At 48.5% G+C, this 18,576-nt stretch overlaps 1 protein-coding gene across 1 annotated transcript; it reads right to left on the bottom strand.

Moving 5' to 3' along the window:
• Positions 1–160: 160 nt before the first annotated feature.
• On the bottom strand, positions 161–16,042 carry Dnaja4 (DnaJ heat shock protein family (Hsp40) member A4). Its single transcript, XM_021172901.3, has 8 exons — positions 15,561–16,042; positions 15,114–15,252; positions 8,723–8,903; positions 6,409–6,513; positions 5,533–5,760; positions 4,366–4,596; positions 2,117–2,217; positions 161–2,028 (listed from the first exon to the last, which is right to left on the bottom strand). Exons 1-8 carry the CDS (start codon positions 16,025–16,027, stop codon positions 1,813–1,815), a joined length of 1,668 nt encoding a protein of 555 aa, XP_021028560.1. The 5' UTR covers positions 16,028–16,042; the 3' UTR covers positions 161–1,812.
• Between the last annotated feature and the right edge of the window lie 2,534 nt (positions 16,043–18,576).

Genomic DNA, 18,576 nt, shown 5'->3' with positions numbered 1-18,576 from the left:
CTTCCCCACTACTCCAGCTCTCTACTGTCGTTCACTCCAATTGGATCACTGCATTCATCCCAAGTCAGAGCTCCCCAAGAGAAAGCTTATTCTGTCAATCAGTGTGAGATAGTCTAGCACGAAACACTGTTAAGTGCTAAGAAAAGAAAAAGCAAAGCCATTTGTCTCATACCAGTTCAATTTTAATTTTAAAGTGGAAAGTGTACAGGTGGGACAGTTAAGCAACACCCTGTAGATTCATAACAAAGAGCTGAGTCTAGTTTTGTCCTACACAAGCTAAGTAGTAGCTCTCCAACCATGATTTATTTGTAAGTCACAGCACAGAAACACCACCCTGGAGTTGTGGTCCATTTATTGACTGGAGGAGCAGTTTTAAGTCTGTCATGGCCTGCGGTCAAAGCGAGCACTGTACTTGGAAACGCATGCGTCGCTAGCCAGCAGTGTCACACAGGAGCCTGCTCCTGCCAGCTGGCTTACCTGACCAGCCATAGGTCTCATTTGCCCTTTGACCGCCCCCAGGAGAGGTTCCTGGTCTGTGTCAAAGTCTGGTACCATAAAAACCAAGTAAGGGTGGATTTGACAGGTTTATCCCAGCAGCTTAAAAAGCAGGGTATTTAACTTCATTTGTAGAAAAGAAGGGAGTGGTTACGGCTAGAGGCTGAGGTAGCCTTTATTTAAAGTGCAGTCTACTTGCCAGGAATAAAGTAGTAACTAGAAAACTAGAACGTGTTCCCAAGCAGCTGTCATTGCCAGCCAACTAGAACCTGGTTGGGCCAGTTCTCACCACACTTCACAAGCAGAAAGCCCTTTGCAGTATGGCTGTACAGTGAGAACAACGGGCCTTTAGGAAGGAGGAAATACTGAGGGGTCTGCGCCATTGCACACCCTTAAGACGTTAAGCTGGTGTGCTGGGAACTAAGCCACCAGCACTCCCCTTTGGTTGTTTCTGCAGCTGGTCAGGGCTGCCAGGGATACATATGAAGGGCTTAGCTTTCCTTAGGGAAAGAAAGCACTTTGGTGGGACAACACTGCAAAGGTCGTCAGTAGATGATCATTAAGAGCACAAAGAACAAGGTATGGGGTTACAGGCAAATGGCTTTATTGGCTTATCATTTAAAATGGGCTTGTCATCACAAGGCTTGGGAAGTTCAGGAAACTTCCAAAAGAGATGTTCAAACAACCCCCTTTCTAACCAGTCAAGGGGAAAGAACAGTATGACCTAGACTGTCTCTGCAGCTTTTGAGTCCAGCCTACTCAGTATGAACCAGGCATGCTGGGCCTACTGCAAGCCATATGTGGGCTTTTTCTATCTAAGAGTTCTAGAGTCTAGATTCAGAAATGTTACTAGCAGACCTGAGCTCATACCCTTGGTGACTCTGCCAAGGGAGGAAGGGGAGAAAAACCACAGACTAGAGATGGGCCAGACACCCACCTTCTGGGCCTTTGTTAGGGGCCAAGAGTGGTCCTCTGGGCCTACTGTGGGAATGAACCATGGCGAAGCCACTAAGAAGCACAAAAGGTCAGTGTGGTACTGGCATCTCCAAAATAAGTCCTGAAAGTACAAATGAAACAGATTCCATATGCAGACTAGAGGGGATTGAACTTATAACATTTAAATATAAATCAAGCTATAACTTAAGTTACAACTAGAAGAGAAACAAGAAAACCCAAGAGATACTCAGCAGTGGAGACTGCTGAACACATACACGGGACACCCCAAACGTGAGGCTATTAAAGCGATGCCATTTTCATTGTGCCAAGTTTACATTCATCATGTACTAGAGTCCAACCAGGCCAGGCCACACCGCACCATCATGCCGTCTGGCACTGCACGCCAGCTCGGGGTCCTTCATCATCTTCCTCATAGGCCTCCCTGTGCTGGCGCCAGCTCTGCTCGTTGGGATTGAACTCCTTCAACTCCACCTGATCCATGTCATCTGTGATCCTCACCTTCTGCCGAGGGGGAAGCAGGGCCTCCAGCTGAGGAAGCCTCTCCTGAGAGAGCCACTGTTTTTCAGGGAAGACTACCTGCAGAGGAGAGTAGAGGGAGTGGGCTTTCTTTGCTTTCTGCCAAGGTGGCAGACAGTATGTCTCATGAGAGTCGAGATGCACTTACTAAAAACTGTATGATCATCATCCCCTTCTCCAGAGGGGCTTTGTAGATGGGCATTCCCTCGTTGCGGATACACTTCAGGTCCCCATGCTTTATCACCTCACCTGCCACAAAGAAGGTTCATTTATGAAACAGGAAGATGAGGGGAGCCTGGAAAGGTTAACCTCCCTCTAAGGAGAGCTAGGGTTGGGCTCTAGTGGCCTTGCAGTGATGGGCAGAGGATGGAGTCCTATCCCTGTCAGGCATTAAGCAGGGGCTGGGGCAGGAGACTGGCCCTGGCCCACATCAGGAAGCAGCAAGCACACTGAGACCTCTGCCATACTGGAGAACCTGGCTTCCAGTGGGGCCAGTGTGTGCCTGTCTCTTCTGGGGATTATGGATGTCACTAGCACAAACAAGATGACTGCTGCTCACAGCTGCAGGCAGAGCTTAGAAAGGGATTCACAGGAGCCTCCCAGTTACTCCTCCCACCCTGCCAATCAGCTTCCTGAGGCTGGGCATCCCAGGTGGGTGCTAGGTGACACTTGCTCCACTTAAACTGGTGCATTAGGATGCCCCCTGGACCACATGCTCTGCCTTGTCTGTATTGGCAAGATCTCGAAAGGCATCTTGGGAAATTCGTACCTGGGGCACTTAAGACTCTCCTCCAAGGCTTAAAAGGGTTATTTCTTGCTAGGCTTGGAAGAGATTAGGGACAAAATAAAATCTGGAAAATACTCCCTTCAGTCGTGAAAATGGACAAAGTCTGGGCTGCTGTAGCTCACTAGTCCAGAAGCTGTCAAGTATGTATAAGCATGTGTTCAGTCTGCAGCCCCACAGAACATGAAGATGTAGACAGGACAGAAGAAACAGGACCGACTCAGTTCCTCCCCAGGGGAACAACACACTATACACAGAGTGAAATTTCTTTCACAGAAACTTTTCAAGTCCATCAGGAGTTTTAAACATTCAGTATGCCAATGAACTCTATCCAGGGGCCATTCCTCATGGATGCCGGGGGCTGGTGCTGGGATGACTGCTCAGCTGACAGGCCGCACGCATGCACGCTCACCCACCAGATACTAGGAAGGAATCTGAGCAGGTTTTCTGGATGCCCTGCCTTTTCCCCTACCTGAGCAGGAGTGGGTTTCTAAGGGTTTCTTTTCTGTCCCTCAGGGGCCTCTTCCTCATGCGCCCCACTTCTGTCCTTAACTCCCAGCTTCCCCAAGGCTGGGGTCAGGGAAGGTAGCAAGGGCTCCCCCTGCAACAGGCCCCACCCAGGGAACCCTGCCAGGATGACCTGCCCTCATTATCCACCCTTAGCCGAGGATGGGCTTTTCCAAAGAAGTCATACAAATGCTGCCACTCCTGGCTCTCACAAAGGCTACGATCTGGGATATGAGGACGTTTGGGGACTAAGACACACCACCAGGCCCAGTTCTGTCCATAACAGGTGACCTAAGGCCTTGTGTGAAGTGCAATCCTTCAACTTTGTGCCTCAAGTGACAGGAAGGACTGGGTACCTGGGGCACTGTGGAGTGGAGCCTAAAGAGAGGCAGCTCTGACGTTAGAACGTGACAGAGCACATCTCAGTGCATGGTTTGACCTTCATAAGTACCTGATCTTGACTAAGTACACACAAGCACATGCACATGGGGTAAAACAGTGGCAAATCTCACATTTGGTGGATTTTGTATATCATCTCTACAAACTTTTGTAAGCTTGACATACGTTTTTCTGAGACAGTCTCTTTCTTACGCCGTTTTGTAAGTCTGACCGGCTTGCTCAAGCTCCTCAGACTGTGATTACAGACGCATACTAGCATACCTGGTTCATATGGTGCTGGGGACTGAACCTACAACTTCGTGAGTGCTAAGCAAACAGACTACCAACTAAGCTACATCTCCAACGCACATACCCCTACACACACCCCATCTCCACTGAAATCACATCTAGCTTTATAGACCAGGGTGGCTTCAATCTTGCAAATCCCTGGTTTCAGCCAACTGTAAGAGATTACATTTAGGGCTGATGAGATGGCGTGGCAATTAAGGATAGGCATGAACCCATGTCAGGTGGCCTGTGACTCCAGCTGCAGGAAGAGCCTCTGGCCTCCAAGGGTGCATTTACACAAGCGCACACACCCACACAGGGACACATCTTTAAAAGAATAAGATGATGTCATTATTCAGAGTGTCCTGCTGAGACCATGCAAGCCAGCCACGATGCACAGCCTGTTAGCAGAACACTCGGAACACGGAAGTGGCGCTTACCTGACTTAGATGAAATGACAAGGACTCGATCATCCAGCGTTTTTATTGTCTTCTTGAAGCCACAAAGAGCTTCAGAGAGCTGAATTTTCATTTTCATGATCAGATCCTGGCCTCGTCTCTGAAAGACACTATGATCCTTCTGATCAAGCACAATTATCACATCGCCAGGGTCCAGCTCAGGCTCCTGATCTCCTTCTCCATGAAACAGTATCTTTTGCCCATCCTTCATACCTATGGAACATCACCCTTCTGATTAGCCGCTTCACAGCCAGAGCTCAGAGCTTCTGAAGGGACAGAAATGGGGGGGGGGTCTTAACTCATTACCCCTCCCAGCCTCCCATGGGCACGGTGTCGGAGGAATAGCTGGGATAATTACCAAGCAAAGCTTTAATTCCAACACAGGCCCTGGATCAACAGTCATGAGGGAGAAGGAAATAAGAGCCCATATCCAATCTCATCACATTCCTCTGCCCCTCAGTGCTGGGTGCCACACCTAGGGCACACACCGTGAGGCCATCACCCACTTCCTGGTCCACGTGGGACATGGCTCTATGGCTTAAAGGGGGGACTTGTAGAAATGCCTGATCTTTTTAAGATGTTGATTTACAGACACAAGGTAAAGGCACTATCTGAGGAAGTCTTTTCTCAGGTGACTGTTTGGGTTGTGGTCTCAACTGATGTATGACATATTTGTTGGACCAGAAAGTCAAAGAACTGGGAAAACAGAAAGGACAGAAATGGGCCTTAAGATGACAGCACCAGAGAAAACAGCAAGGAAAGGCACTGCATCTGGGAGACTTTGGATCAGCCTAGGGCAGGCAGGGAGTAGGGGGCTGGCATACAGGTGCAAAAACCTCAAAAGCTAAGGCAGCCATGAACAATAAAAGCCACTGGGGAAAATACTTCATAAGATTCCCAAGGGATGCATTGAAAAGCACATGTAAGGGCAGCCGAACAGACTCAAGGGTCAAGACTTTTTAGAGCGTCAGGAAAACCTCTAAGAGTTTTTCTGTGACCTCATTGGCTTCCTCAGGCCAGGTCATAGGAAGATGACCTGAGAAGGGACACTGTGCAGCATTTATCTTGTAAGCATGCTGCCACACAAAGCCACACCCCTGACCCCTAACCCCACGTGCGCCATGATTAGCAGGGTGGGCCCCTCCTCACCTTTCTCCACGTGCACCTCGATAATCTTCTTCTCTCGGGTAACCTTGGCACCGCTGCAGTTCTCACAGCGGTCCTTGGGGTTGATGCGCTCGCCCTGGCCCTTGCACTCGATGCACACAGTCTGAATCTGCTGTACCATGCCCGGCCCAATCTGCTGGATGTGGACCTGCATCCCCCGCCCCTTGCACAGGGGGCACTTCTCCACAGACCCCTTTTTCCCACCGATGCCTGTGGAGGTGGGAGACAAGCAGAAGAGCTGTGTTCCTCTCAGCAGGGAGCTACCTCTCCCACTGGGCACTGTGCTTAGCATCCTATACTTATTAAAACAGAGAATAGTCAAGTAGATCATAGCCAGGTGTTAACATCTAATCCAAGGTGCTAACACTCATGCCACAGGTGCACAACAGCCTGGGACTGTAGGGAACCACAGGACAGAAGCCTTGTCAGTGCAGGTCACCATAGCCATCAGTGTGACAACATGGATCGTAGGGTCACCAAATTTTACTTTTCTTGAAAATTCAAATTTTACACATTAAGTAAGGGCTTACTGGGACACTGGCACGTTCACTCATGTAATGGCAGAACAAAGTCACAGATGTCTGTTGTCACCTGCTATAGGAAAACCCTGCCAACCCCTACATTAGGAGAACTGTGTCCAGATATTGAAACTTTTAGAATGAATGCCAACATACTGAATAGATGTCCGGCCCAGAAAAAATAAAAACATTTAGACTAACAGATGTGGCTTCAGGGTTTCCTGCTTACAGATCCCACTTGACTCCCACACTTGACAAGGTGAGTTCTTTTTCTCTGAGCTAGGAAACAAGCAGAAGCAAGGATCTGAGCTCTGAGAGGCATTCTGATATTAGTTCTTACCTTCACATTTCTCACAAATTACATTTTTCTGGAGGGCCAGTTTCTTAGTGATTCCATTATATAAGTCTTCCAGAGTTACTGACAGCTGGTGGACAACATTCTTGCCTGCCGAGGGACAAAGAGCCAGTTAGTGGGACTAGCCAGACCACTGCCTTACACTATGTCCCAAGACTCTTCTGGAGGCCGGAACACTAGAGTTGGGTCAGAACCCGCCCTACCCCACAGGAAGCGATGCGTCATTAAACCAACCTATCCTACTAGACCCTGCCAAGATGGAGAGCTAAGTCCTGGCTATCCAGTCATTTAGAGAACTCAACAAAAAGACCGTCTATTTTCTTTTTCTGAGGACAAGGAGAAAGAGAAATAGATCAGTTAAGTTCCTCCACAGGCCACAACCCTTTCCTCCGAGATGAAGGATGACAGTCTCCAGCCACTTCACTGGAATTCTTGCTTGGGCACCGAGCCTTGTACTTAGTTAGCAAGCTCTTCTGTAGTATACAGCCAGGCAGGAGTGCTTTTCTCTGATCAAATCTCCTATCTGCATTCAGAATGGAGGGAAGAGTTGGCCCTCAGGATGCAGTCTGGCTGCGCTGGCACTATGCCTATTCCCAGGGACCAGCACAGCAGCACTTCCCTGTTCCCCAGATGTGCTAGCAGTCACTGAGACAAGGTGTCCTGGTTTTTGGCTGTCAGCTTTGAAAGATGACTCAGTTAAGGGTGTGAAGCTTTTCATTTCAGAATTGTTAAGAGAACTGGGCAAGCGACTACCCAGAGTTTTAATCACGTTTGCACCACCGAGCACATGAGCAGGCAGTACACCAGGAGTGGAGAGGGACTTTTTTCTCATAAGCACGTTATAGTTTTCAGCACACCGTGTGCACAGAATGGACAGCCATGCTTTTTAAAGCTCAAAGCCAATTATAATGTGAGAACGAATACATTATCCAGGGGCTCTCAACTGACACACTTCTTAAAACTAATGAGTGCACTTCTCCAGTCTATCAGTGTAGTTAAGCTTGGCTGTCTATATGGTTTTAGGATCCAAAGTGGATTATCTGCAGTAAGCTGGCAGGGGAGGGGCTATCAGCAGAGACAGACAATTCAGCCACACAGCAGCCAGCCCGCAGGCCTGCTGGCAGGTGGTGGTGGTGGTAAAGAAGTGAGGCTGAGGACGGAGCTTCTGGCAGAGTGCATTCCTCTAGCATGGAGCTCGGGGATGTAGAAGCAGGAAAGTTACAGGCTCAAGACCACCCCTCAGCTACACAGGGAATCTGGAGACAGCCTAGGATACATTAACCCCGACACAAAATAGCAGGCGGGGCCAAGAAGAGGGTAAGGGGCACATGAACCCCAGATTATGTGAGTGTGAGTGAATGTGTGTGAGTGTGAGTGAATGTGTGTGAGTGTGTGTGTGTGTGTGTGTGTGAGTGTGTGTATGTGTGTAGTGTCATTTACCTCCTAGGACTAAAGCTGTTAACCAGAATGGATTCTGAGAAGGTCATTCATTTTACAAATATTTTAAAACAGTGGTCAACTTTGTCTCTCAGAACATCTGATGTTGGCTGGGGATGAGGCAACCTGAACATGGCAGTGTCCTGACCAGAATAATGAGAGAGCCTGTAGGCCCTGGCCCAGATTGGGGCCCAAGAGTTGGGTGGGTGGGTGAAGAGGGGAGGGAAGAAGGGCACTCTTGATAGATTTGCTAAGCACTCAAGTGTTGGTTATGCCCCTTTGGACGATTCCGTGCCTGGCCATACGGCAGGGGATGAATGTGACCTTACTCACTTGTTTTGAGACTGGGCACCACTATGCAGCTCAGGCTGGCCTAGAACTCAGTCATACCCCTATTCGGCTCTCCTGGGTGCTAGTATTCCACATGTACCCCAATCCTATCTACAATCCGATCTGCTCCTTTTTATATGGGGCATTGGAAAGGTGTCAGATAATTAAATATACAAGAGATTCCAGCAGCCTGCACACTAATAAAAGTCAAACTAATGAGTCCCAACAGCCACACTTTTTAAAACTACACTCCATCTTGATTCCTGCAACACAGACACTATAAACCTTGCTTACATTTCTTTACAAGCATTTATAGGCTGGAAAGATGGCTCAGAGGGTAAGGGCATGTACTGCCAAGCCTGATGCTGCTCTGAGTTCAATCTATAGATTCTCCATGACAAGAGAGAACCAACTCTTGCAAGTTGTCTTCTAACCTACACATCTATATACACCTATACACACACACACACACACACACACCTACACCCCTGCTCCACAAATGTAAAAAAAAAAAAAATTTAAAAGCATTTACCTCTTCTCTCTCTAGTCATCCGTCCTCCACCACCAAAGAACATATCAAAGATATCCATGGGTGAAGAGAAGCTGGGGCTGCCCGATCCCCCTTCTTTAATTGCCTGTTCTCCACCTTGGTCATAGATGTCTCTTTTCTTAGGATCTGAAAGGACTTCATATGCCTGGGATATAAGCTTAAACTTGAGAGAGAGAGAGAGAGAGAGAGAGATAGATTAAAAATGAGTCCCAGAGAGGTTTACAATGTTTTCCCATAAGCAAGCCTACCTCTAAATGTAATCACAAACCACTACCCCCAGCTGTTAAGCTGTTAAGTCTATATATCTGCTGCCAAAGGATAAACATTATAAGGAACTTTGCTATGGAGATATTTCAAGAACAAAGACATGGAACCCAGCAGATGAAGACCCCAAGGCTTCATCTACAAGGGCTGCAGCCCAGGGCTCCGGGTGTTACCATGGTTTCCAGCTACAGGAACCGCTTTACTAGATTACAGTGTGAAATCTAACCACAGCCCTCTGTGAGTTGACATGCCAGATACTATGTAGCTGTGCTGCCCTCCCAGCTCTGCCTATCCTAGCATCTCCCAGCTCCCTTAAGGCAACACCAGGCTCACCTGTCAACAAATTCTGGTGGTGCTTATTCTCCATCTCTATCTGGAACTCTGACAGATGAAATACCCCACGTGTGGCATGCCTTCCAAAAATTTACCACCAGAATCCAATTGTAAGAAAAGAACTAGAAAACCCACACTGAGAGGGGCATTCCATAAGTCTAGACAGGAAACGTGAGCACAGAGGCTCACCTGATGAGTGATTATGCACAGGTAAAAACAGTTACAAAGCCTGATACTGGAACAAATGGGAAAATGTTTACTGTGTTTCCAATGGAAAGTCATACATTTGCTAACCACTGGGACGTCCTTGTTCCTAGGGAGACCAAACTACAGTGCTTAACTGCACATTCCTCACAAAAGCTCTAGCGACAGGAAACCTGTGACCACATATCCTTAATTGTTGTGGTTCAGTGGAGGATATTTCTTCTCAGCACACTCTTATGTCTATGGACCTATCTAAAATAAGACAAACTACTAAAACCTCTATCTTGTGCTACCCAGGAACCTCCTCACTCCTGCTTTTAGCCTGTTCTGCACCAAGCCTGTGAATTGTGACCCACCTGAGCCACCATTCTTGCTGTCACCTACAATCCAACTCTGCCCTCCTCGTCTCTTTGGCCCCCAGTATTTGTGTTTTGGAAAAGTCTCACTTTGTAGCATTGTCTAGATGGCCAAGAACTTACTATGTCATCTAGGTTGACTTCAAACTCACAACCATCCTCCTGCCTCCATCTTCTAAATTCCTGATCTCAATCTCCCTCTAGTCTGCAGTCTCCTTGCTGTTTCTGAACACTGTAACTCATGTGCCCCAGGGCTCCCTGTGGCAAACACAGGTCTTCAAGCTTCTGCTCAAAGCCTCCTTTCCCAGGGAGCCTAAACCCCTTGTGCCCAGCTTTCAACCTGCAAGCCCACCCACGCGTCTCCCAGTCCCTTTCAAGGGCACTGCTTTCTGCCATGCTGTTGTGATTCACGCTATTGCCCACTGCAAGACAAGCCCCGTGAAGATGGGATGCCAGCTTGGAATACCAAGGGTGTCTTTGAGCCTACGACTGTGTCTGCTTTGTGGACAACACTTGGCAACTATCTGTTAAATGAACAGCTCAGTTCTGCAAGTCCAGATAAGAATAAATGAGGTTGGCCCTTGGCCCTCCCAAGGCTAATCTTTACTCGGAAAAACAGAAGTGTAAACTATCCTGCATGACTTCTTAGAACCTACGGGGGAAAATAAAGGACACAAAGACGCAGATACAGAAACTGACAGAGATGTTAAGTCACCCTGTGTTCCACAGATTCCTGACCAAGACCTAATAAGCAGGAGCAACAAATAAGGCGTCGGCCAAACAAACAAACAAACAAAACCCAACCAGGATTAAAAAGTTGTAATTAAGCCTTTTATTTATGTGTGTGTATGTGGGCATATGCCCATGTGCATGTAGGCACAGTAGAGGCCAGAAGAGGACATATGTATCCCTGGTACTGGAGTGACAGGGTATGAGCCGCCTGACACAGATGCCAGAAACTGAACTTTGGTCCTCTGTAAGAGCAGTAAGTGTTCTTGGCCTCTGAGGCATCTCTGCAGCCCCCAGGAGTGAGTATGAAAAACTCTTCATGGGGCGGGGAAGATGACTCAGGAGATACAAGTTCCTGCCGTGCTGACTTAAGTTCAGAGCCCCAGAACACACGAAAAAGCTTATGTGGTACGAGCTTTTGTAAAATACAGTGTGGGAGGAGGAGAGACAAGAGGTGTTGCCTGGAAGCTCTAGGGCCAACTAGCCTAGAGTACACAGCACAGTAACGGAAACAAAAGATGTCTGGCTTTAAAAACAAGGTAGGAGGCAAGTATTAATTCCAAGAGCTGACTCAGCTCTACATAGATGCCATGGTATGCATGCACCTACCCTCCAACACACGAAAAGCCATCAGCACCATATACACAGCCATTAATATTCTGAGTTAACTCCCAAAATGTTTTTTCAAGGAAGTGAGGACCACACACTACCATTGCCTTTTTCAGTAAAACAAAAACAAAAAACACACCACCCACTGGAGGCCTGGGGGTTAAATACACAGTTTGGAAGGTCAGAAAGGTAAGTAGGCTAGGCTGCCACCAGAGGCTTCTGGGTTCTTTGAAGGTTAATGATGCTCAAGAGGGCCCACTAAAACACTCACCAAACACCCTGGATGCCCCAAAGAGGCTTGGACTTAACAGATGAACTGAAGAATAGAAAAAAAAACTGCCTTGTCACTTGGGTGATTCAATTATAGGCCAGACCTGATGGGACAGGGGCTGGAAACGCTTGTAACAGGTCCTCCTACTTCTGGGGACCTGTTCACTCTGAGGTCTAATTTAGCTCCTTAGAAGACCTCCTTTCCTCCCAGTTGGGATTAGGGTTCTACGATCTTTGCCACAGACCTTTCATGGAAAGACTGTTCAGCTGAGAAATGTCTCTGAGAACCACAGAGCAACCTGGAAAAGTGCTTATGATAAAGTACTAAGAGGGAGGGAAACTCCAGGCACATAGCTCATTCCTGTAATTTCTACACTCAAGGAAGCTGAGGCAGGATGGATTGCCATTAAGTCCACCTGGACTCATGGATACTCTGTAACAAAGCAAAATCAAAAACAAAAGGAAGGGATGATGGAGGGAGGGTGGGTAAGGGCCTGGAGAGACACCAGGTTGGGCTGGACACCCTCCTGATGTCATTTCCTCTGTATTCTGAAACTTCAGTCCTTTTCTTTGAGAGAGCCTCACCAATCCCAGGCTGCCCATGAATTTACTATGAAGCCCAAAATAGCCTTGAACTTCAGATCCACTTGCTTTTATCTCCCAAGTGCTACAATTGCAGGCATGCACCTGGCTTACATGGCACTGGGGACCAAACCCAGGGCACTGTGCATGCTAGTTAAGTACTATACTAACTGAGCTACATCCCCAGCCCATACTCTGAAACTTTCTGCATTGTTACAATCGGCTAAGACTTTTTTCTTTAACATCTGCTACTCAAACTACAATTTATAATGAAGTGGGCCAAAAGACCGAATGCATCTGGATAAATGATCTGCTATCATGACCCCTGACAGAGACTATTCTTGTTGACCTGCCACCCTGAGTCTTGCAGAAAAGCAACTGCAGGTACATCAAGCACAGACTTCATGTAGGGTAGAATGGCTAACAACAAACACAGGCTGCCCACTGCTTAGCAACACAGGACAACAGAGTAGAAAACAAAGACCAACACTGATGGCGTCTCAGCTGTCCCGGGACTCTGTGGAAACAACTCACTCAATCTAGTTTTAAGACATTAATAGTATGTGACAAACTTAGGTGGAAAAAAATACAAATTCCCACCTGTAGCATACATAGTAGTCCACAACTACATACAAATTCTCACAAAGCCCTGGAAAAGCCTTCATGGTGTGCCCGGCACGTTGCAGGATCAGAAGAGAAGCTGTTTGGTGTGTGAATGAATGATCAATAGTTCTCTGGGGAATTCTATAGCAGTTTCCACAAACTGTCCCTGGTGTCCTCGTCCCCTCAGATTTGCAATCCATACCCACCCCAGGTTCCTCTTCACTGTGTCCTCCCCTCCCACTTCTGAGAGTTCTCCTGCTTACACATGGAATTAAAGAGGTCTGTTTCTCCTGACCTTGTTACTCGGCCAGCCAAGAAACATTTTAGCATCTATAGGGCATTGCTAGAATCATTCATGCCCTTAAGTGGAACAGATATCAGACCACTAAGGGTCATCACGATAAGATAAGGTTGAAGGCTAGTTAGGCAGTCGGTGGTCAGGGGTGACCTCTGCCAAGATGGCTTAGTTTAAAAAAAAAAAACTAAAGAAAATGGGTCACCCCTTCATGGAAAGTAGGGAGGGAAGTGTATTTCTGACAGTGGGTACACATTGCCCTCCTCCCAGCCAAGAAAGTGGGACCTGCCACATCTTACTTTATAAAAGAATTAGTAATGTGATACTACCTTGGGTACCTGGCTGGAAATAAATATTAGTTTAAAAGAAGGGCAAATAACCCGCCCAGGCAGGTGTGTAGGTGGTGAGAACTACATACTGTGCGAAGAGGGCAAATATAGTCTGCTCTTAAAGCTTGACCACAGCAAAAGCACTCTCATTTCAGATGGGAAGCAAACCTCTTGGTGACTGTGATGTGACATGAGACCAGAGGGGAACGCTTTCCCCCAAGTTGCCTTCTGACACAGAAGACAAGTGAGAAGCCTCGAGGCTATCCTTAAAGAAGTGTCTGCAGGATGGAGAGATGGAGGGATGGAGAGATGGCTGTTCTTTCAGAGGACCAAGGTTTGATTCCTAGCACCAATACAGTGGTTAACAACCATTCTGTAACTTCAGTTCCAGAGGATTCAACCCCTTCTTCTGGCCTCCAAGGGCACCAGGCAGGCATGTGGTACGCAAAGATATATCCAGGCAAAATACCCATACACACAAAAATATCAAAAAAGGTCAGCGATCTGTAACTGAACTGAGGGAGCACAAGTCTGTGAATCACCAACACAACACAGAAAGCTGGGGACTTTAAAAGCTACAGTAAGCCACCTAAATATAGACCAGAAGGGACACAAATGGGTATAATGGTCTTTACAGGGAGGCATTTTAAACTTGTGACAGCCACATTCGGCACATGTGGCTAAATATAAATATTCTATCATTGCTGCCACAGCCAACCTTCAGCAGTCTGCCTGCTCCAGCTTGGAATTACTAATGCAGACAGGTATTTTAATCCGAGTGTCATTTCCACAGGTCTAAATGCTAGACAGGGTGATCAGTGGCTCCAAAAGTGATCCAGGTGTGACTGCTATGCGCTCCCACCATGGCGCTGGCTCCCCAGATTCATCTGGGGCAGCCAAAGTGGGTTTTTTGTTTGGTTTGCTTGGGGGTTTGTTTTCTTTTCTTAAAAGGCAAGAAGTGAAGAAAGAAACAGAATCGCTAGCTAACTCTCCTTGCAAAACGGCTGGTACTTTGAGTCGCCTATTCAGGTGGGCCATTTCCGCTTTGGGAACAAAATGAAGAATGCCTTATTTCTGTAAACAGGATGGAAAAGGTTCAAATTAGGACACCAGTTGCAGAGCACTTCAGCCTATTATCTGTCAGTACTTATGGTCAACCGTGGGTCATTTGTCACAGGAAACCTGGAGTTCTCACTATAAACAGATGTGTCGGGTTACAGACTTCTGCACCCCTGATTAATAACGACAAAAAAAAAGTGATGATTCCGTGTCTGAAAACTTATCAGGCAGGAGGTGGCCCTCACAGATCATATCCACTCAGTCCCTCTCAAGAGAGACACTGGGTTTGTCTAAGGTACAAGTCAGATCACAGGAACTCATCCCTAGGGCTTATGCAACACGCGGAACAGAAACACAATATTTCGCTGCCGGGGGGTGCCCAACAAGCACATAGCTTCTGTTCACCGGTGCCAGGGTTTCTGGTTTGCCGGCGTCCTCTCTCTCCCACAGGAATGCCAGGGTTACCTCAGAGAGCTGTGCTCCCAGAGGTCAGCACGGATCCCCGTTAGGGTCCTCACAGCCCGGAAGCAGGGGCTGCAGAAACACTTGTAGAGCGAACGAAGGCGCGGATGGCTGCTGGCACTGGCGCCCCGCACCTAGCCTTGCTAGGTGCCCCCGACTGACTGCGCCCCGCGGCCTCCCTCGGGCTGGCGCGGCGCCTGGAGAGAGCCTCTGCGCCGCCTTCAATAATTCACAGCCCGGGTCCTCCCGTGACCCCGACGCCCCGCGGGGCCCCGCACCTTCTCGCCCTCATCCGGGTTCTTGTCCGGGTGGTACTTGAGCGCCAGCTTCCGATAGGCCTTCTTGATCTCCTCCGGGGACGCGCTGGGCTTCACCCCCAGGATGTCATAGTACTGGGTCTCCTTCACCATCTTGTCTCTGCGGAGTGGGGCGGACGAAGCGGGTCAGCGCGTCCCCGACGCCCCCGGCCCGTGCCCCCGACGCCGGCCTGCGCGTCACCGTCTCGGTCGCGGCCGCTTCCCGGGGCTCCGTCCCGAGCGTGAGCCCGGGACCCAGTTGCGCTCCCGGCACCGCCGCACTCGAGCCGCCGGTACCTCCGCCGCCGGCTTTTATTCGGCGCCGGCGGAAGGTTCCGCCAGGAGGCGTGACGCCACATAGGCCCAGAACGTTCGCGGAGGTTCCGGCGGCTCCGGGGCTCGGTCCTCCGGCCGGGCGCGCGCGCTCACCCGTTCTCCTCTGAAGTCTGCTCCTCTGGCTGGCCGTCCGACTCCCCTGAGCTCCAGTTCTGACTGCCGCCACGGGCCATGCTGGGGTGCTCGGGGGTGGGGGGCTTCGGCGTGGAGGTTTCGGGCTTCGTGGTGAAAGTCGTTCGCTGCCGATTGTCACGCCGCCCCGAGGCTGTTCCCTTGCCCTTGCGTGGGTCCGTGGGGTTGGGTCGCTCTGGGATCCGCTGGCCTGCAGGAGGGCCGCGTGTGCGCGAACCCTGGGCAGAGGAGAGCTTGGACTGGGAGGTCAGCCGACGCGCGGACCCCACCCGGCCTCTGCCTCGGGGTGTGGCCCCCTTCTGTTCGGTCACTGCGGGGGTGTGCTCTGGGGTCTGCCTTGGATTGTTGCATTTTGGGGGGTGTTGGAGTGAATGGCTGCCTTCTGTGGTGGCGTCGAGATCCTGCGGTGGCTGGTTCCCCCTAGGCATCTTGAAGGCTGGGTGACCATTAGCCTTTGAAGATGTGAACAGTGGCCTTTAGGTGGCCTGAGTTTGGACACCAGCCTCTCTACTGCCCACAGCTGGAAACCTCATAAGTACCCCAAGGGTGAGGAGTGACGTCTCCCAGCTGTGAGCAGTGATGACGTCTGTCACCAGTGAACAGTGACATTATTTCCAAGTCTTTCAAGGATGGGCAGTGATCTCTCTCTTTTTTTTTTTTTCCAGGAATGGGAATCCCCACCCCCCAACCACCACCCCCCCACACACACACATATCAATGCACAAATGGGCCAAGGCAGAGCCATCGAACCAGTATTGCAGCTCTAACGGGCACTGAAGCCTACAAGACCAGGTGGTCCAATCTTCTACTTCTCTAGGCTGCTTTCAACGGCTGCCACGATTAAGACTACTCAAAACACGTGGGTGTGGACTTGCTGCTGCAGCGCTATCAGAATACTGCAGACCCTTCTGGCCTACTTAGGCTTCTCGTGGTGCAACACTTTATCCAGGAGAGGAAGCCACCCTGGCCAGCTCCCTGGAGTCCACTGACCTGGGTTTTGATCGGGTGGCTGAAGCTCCTCTTTCATGCGCGCAATAGGGATACAAACGACTTAATACCCATGAGAAATTAAGCCAAACCGCTAACTTCTTTTCTGGGGAACATGAGAATCCACTTTCTGGACCTTGCTCCTATAGAACAGTCACTTTTGGGCAGATTCAGGACGGGAGGTCAGGAATTTGTGACTCCATTTTCCTGTGTCTTTCTTTACACGAATCTCTGCGGTCGGGCTTATTTCTCCACTTCTGGGACATGATCACTGTCAAGTGCCCGTCTTTCTCTCAGGACATCTGCAAAGATCAAAGAGAATGATAGCTATAAAGCTCCTGACAAGAACCTGGCTTGCTCATAGGGATCACTTAGAAACATTTTTTTTCTTTTCTTCCCCCCCCCCCCGTTTTGTTGCCTTTGAAATAAGGTCTTGCAACATAGCTTTGACTGCCCTTAAACTTAGGATCCTCCTGCCCCAGGCTCCCAAATGCTGGGATTATAGATGGGAGGCATTGCACTTAGCTCATCTGAAAACTTCTAAAACTCCAGGCTACACCCCAGTTACTACAGAGCTTCCAGGTAGAGTGCAAGCACCCTGTCAAGTGGGTCTAGTGTTGGAACAAGAGCTGAGAACACAGCACAGCTTCACGGCTCTACCCAGATTCAGTTCTGTAGACCAGTGGCATTGGTAGGAGGGGCATAGGAGAAAGATGGCTCAGGTGTGGTTAGAGCCTAGAAACAGAGTTCTCAGTTTATTGGCTAGTTAAACTTGTGTTCTTAGCCTTCCAAATGTTGGGGTTACAGGTGTGTACTGTTGTGCGTTACCTAGCACATTATTACTGACTGATGGGTCTTTCTTTCTTTCTTTCTTTCTTTCTTTCTTTCTTTCTTTCTTTCTTTCTTTCTTTCTTTCTTTCTTTCTTTCTTTCTGGACAAGGTTTCATTCTGCATTCTTGACTGTCCTAGAACTCACTCTATAGACCTTGAACTCACAGAGATCCATGTGTCTTGGACTCTCAAGTGCTATATTTAAAGGCTTGAATTTTTAAAGAAAAATCTTTACACCTTAGCTAAACATGGATAAAAAATTCCTTTTACCAACCTTTACACTGTTCCTCTGAGCATTTTCCAGTCTAGGTCTGTAAAAGTTGTATCTCTAAGATGACCCTCACCTCCCTTAAAATCCCTACCTGAAATGCTCAAGCCTGCCAAAGAACTGACTGTTCTAGCCCACATCTGGGATTAGGGCCTCTGGCTCCAAGTCTTCTTTAGAGGGTGGGACTTGACTGATTGCTGCAGGCTCACAGTGCACATAGTAGCCAGTCTTGTTTACACCAACCACACCTTTAAAATTTCTTCCTCCCAGACCATGTATAAGCCCTTCCTATCCTTCTCCCTCTGCCCTCATCCTTTCTGTAAACATCCAGGTTCTTTTATGCAAGTAGAAGTTGAAATCTCTTCATATGGAACTCTTGGCACAATTTATTACTGACCAACATCTGTCCTCACCAGTTCTCTAAGTGTTAGCTTTGTTTCTCTTGTTTTTGTTTGTCTTTCAATTCCAAGGATAACAGTGAGCACTCTGGTCCTCCTGCTTCCACATCTGTCTTTGACAATGACTTTGAGGACCTGAACTGTTCTCTAGAATTTTACCTATGAGGATTTGAGGCTGCACACACATCTCTTATCAGTTACGTGTTTATCTTCATGGTTGCTATCCCTCCCCCAAATCTTTATTGCAGATGGCGTTGGTTTCCCAGTCTCAGTGAACAATGTTTCCTTAGAGATAATAAACATGATAGTACTGACTTGTGAGTATAAAGAGAGCCTGGTGGTGCTCAAATGAGTACAATTTTGGGAATGTGGGCCCATTCCACTACTGTATTTTCCAGATGGGGAAACTTTTAAGTGACTGGTACAACCAGAAGGCACAGTATGGGCCTTGTTCCCCACTCCTGGTACTAGATTTTTTTTTTTTTTTTGACTG

The sequence above is a fragment of the Mus caroli genome, unplaced genomic scaffold (genome assembly GCF_978045245.1).
Source record: "Mus caroli unplaced genomic scaffold, Mus_caroli_1 scaffold_11, whole genome shotgun sequence".
NCBI classification, from domain to species: Eukaryota; Metazoa; Chordata; class Mammalia; order Rodentia; family Muridae; genus Mus; species Mus caroli.
Note: the sequence above shows the minus strand (reverse complement) of the source record. Positions and strands in the feature narration are given on the sequence as shown.

What these genes read in the sequence shown, in the direction of transcription:
- Dnaja4 (XM_021172901.3), bottom strand. Translation starts at nt 16,027, where the DNA reads ATGCCTAGGGGGAACCAGCCACCGCAGGATCTCGACGCCACCACAGAA. An exon ending in CAGACTTCAGAGGAGAACGG is followed by an intron (nt 15,253 to 15,560) that starts GTGAGCGCGCGC and finishes CCCACTCCGCAG; the next exon opens with AGACAAGATGGTGAAGGAGA. An exon ending in GATGACTAGAGAGAGAAGAG is followed by an intron (nt 6,514 to 8,722) that starts GTAAATGCTTTT and finishes GTCCCTCGGCAG; the next exon opens with GCAAGAATGTTGTCCACCAG.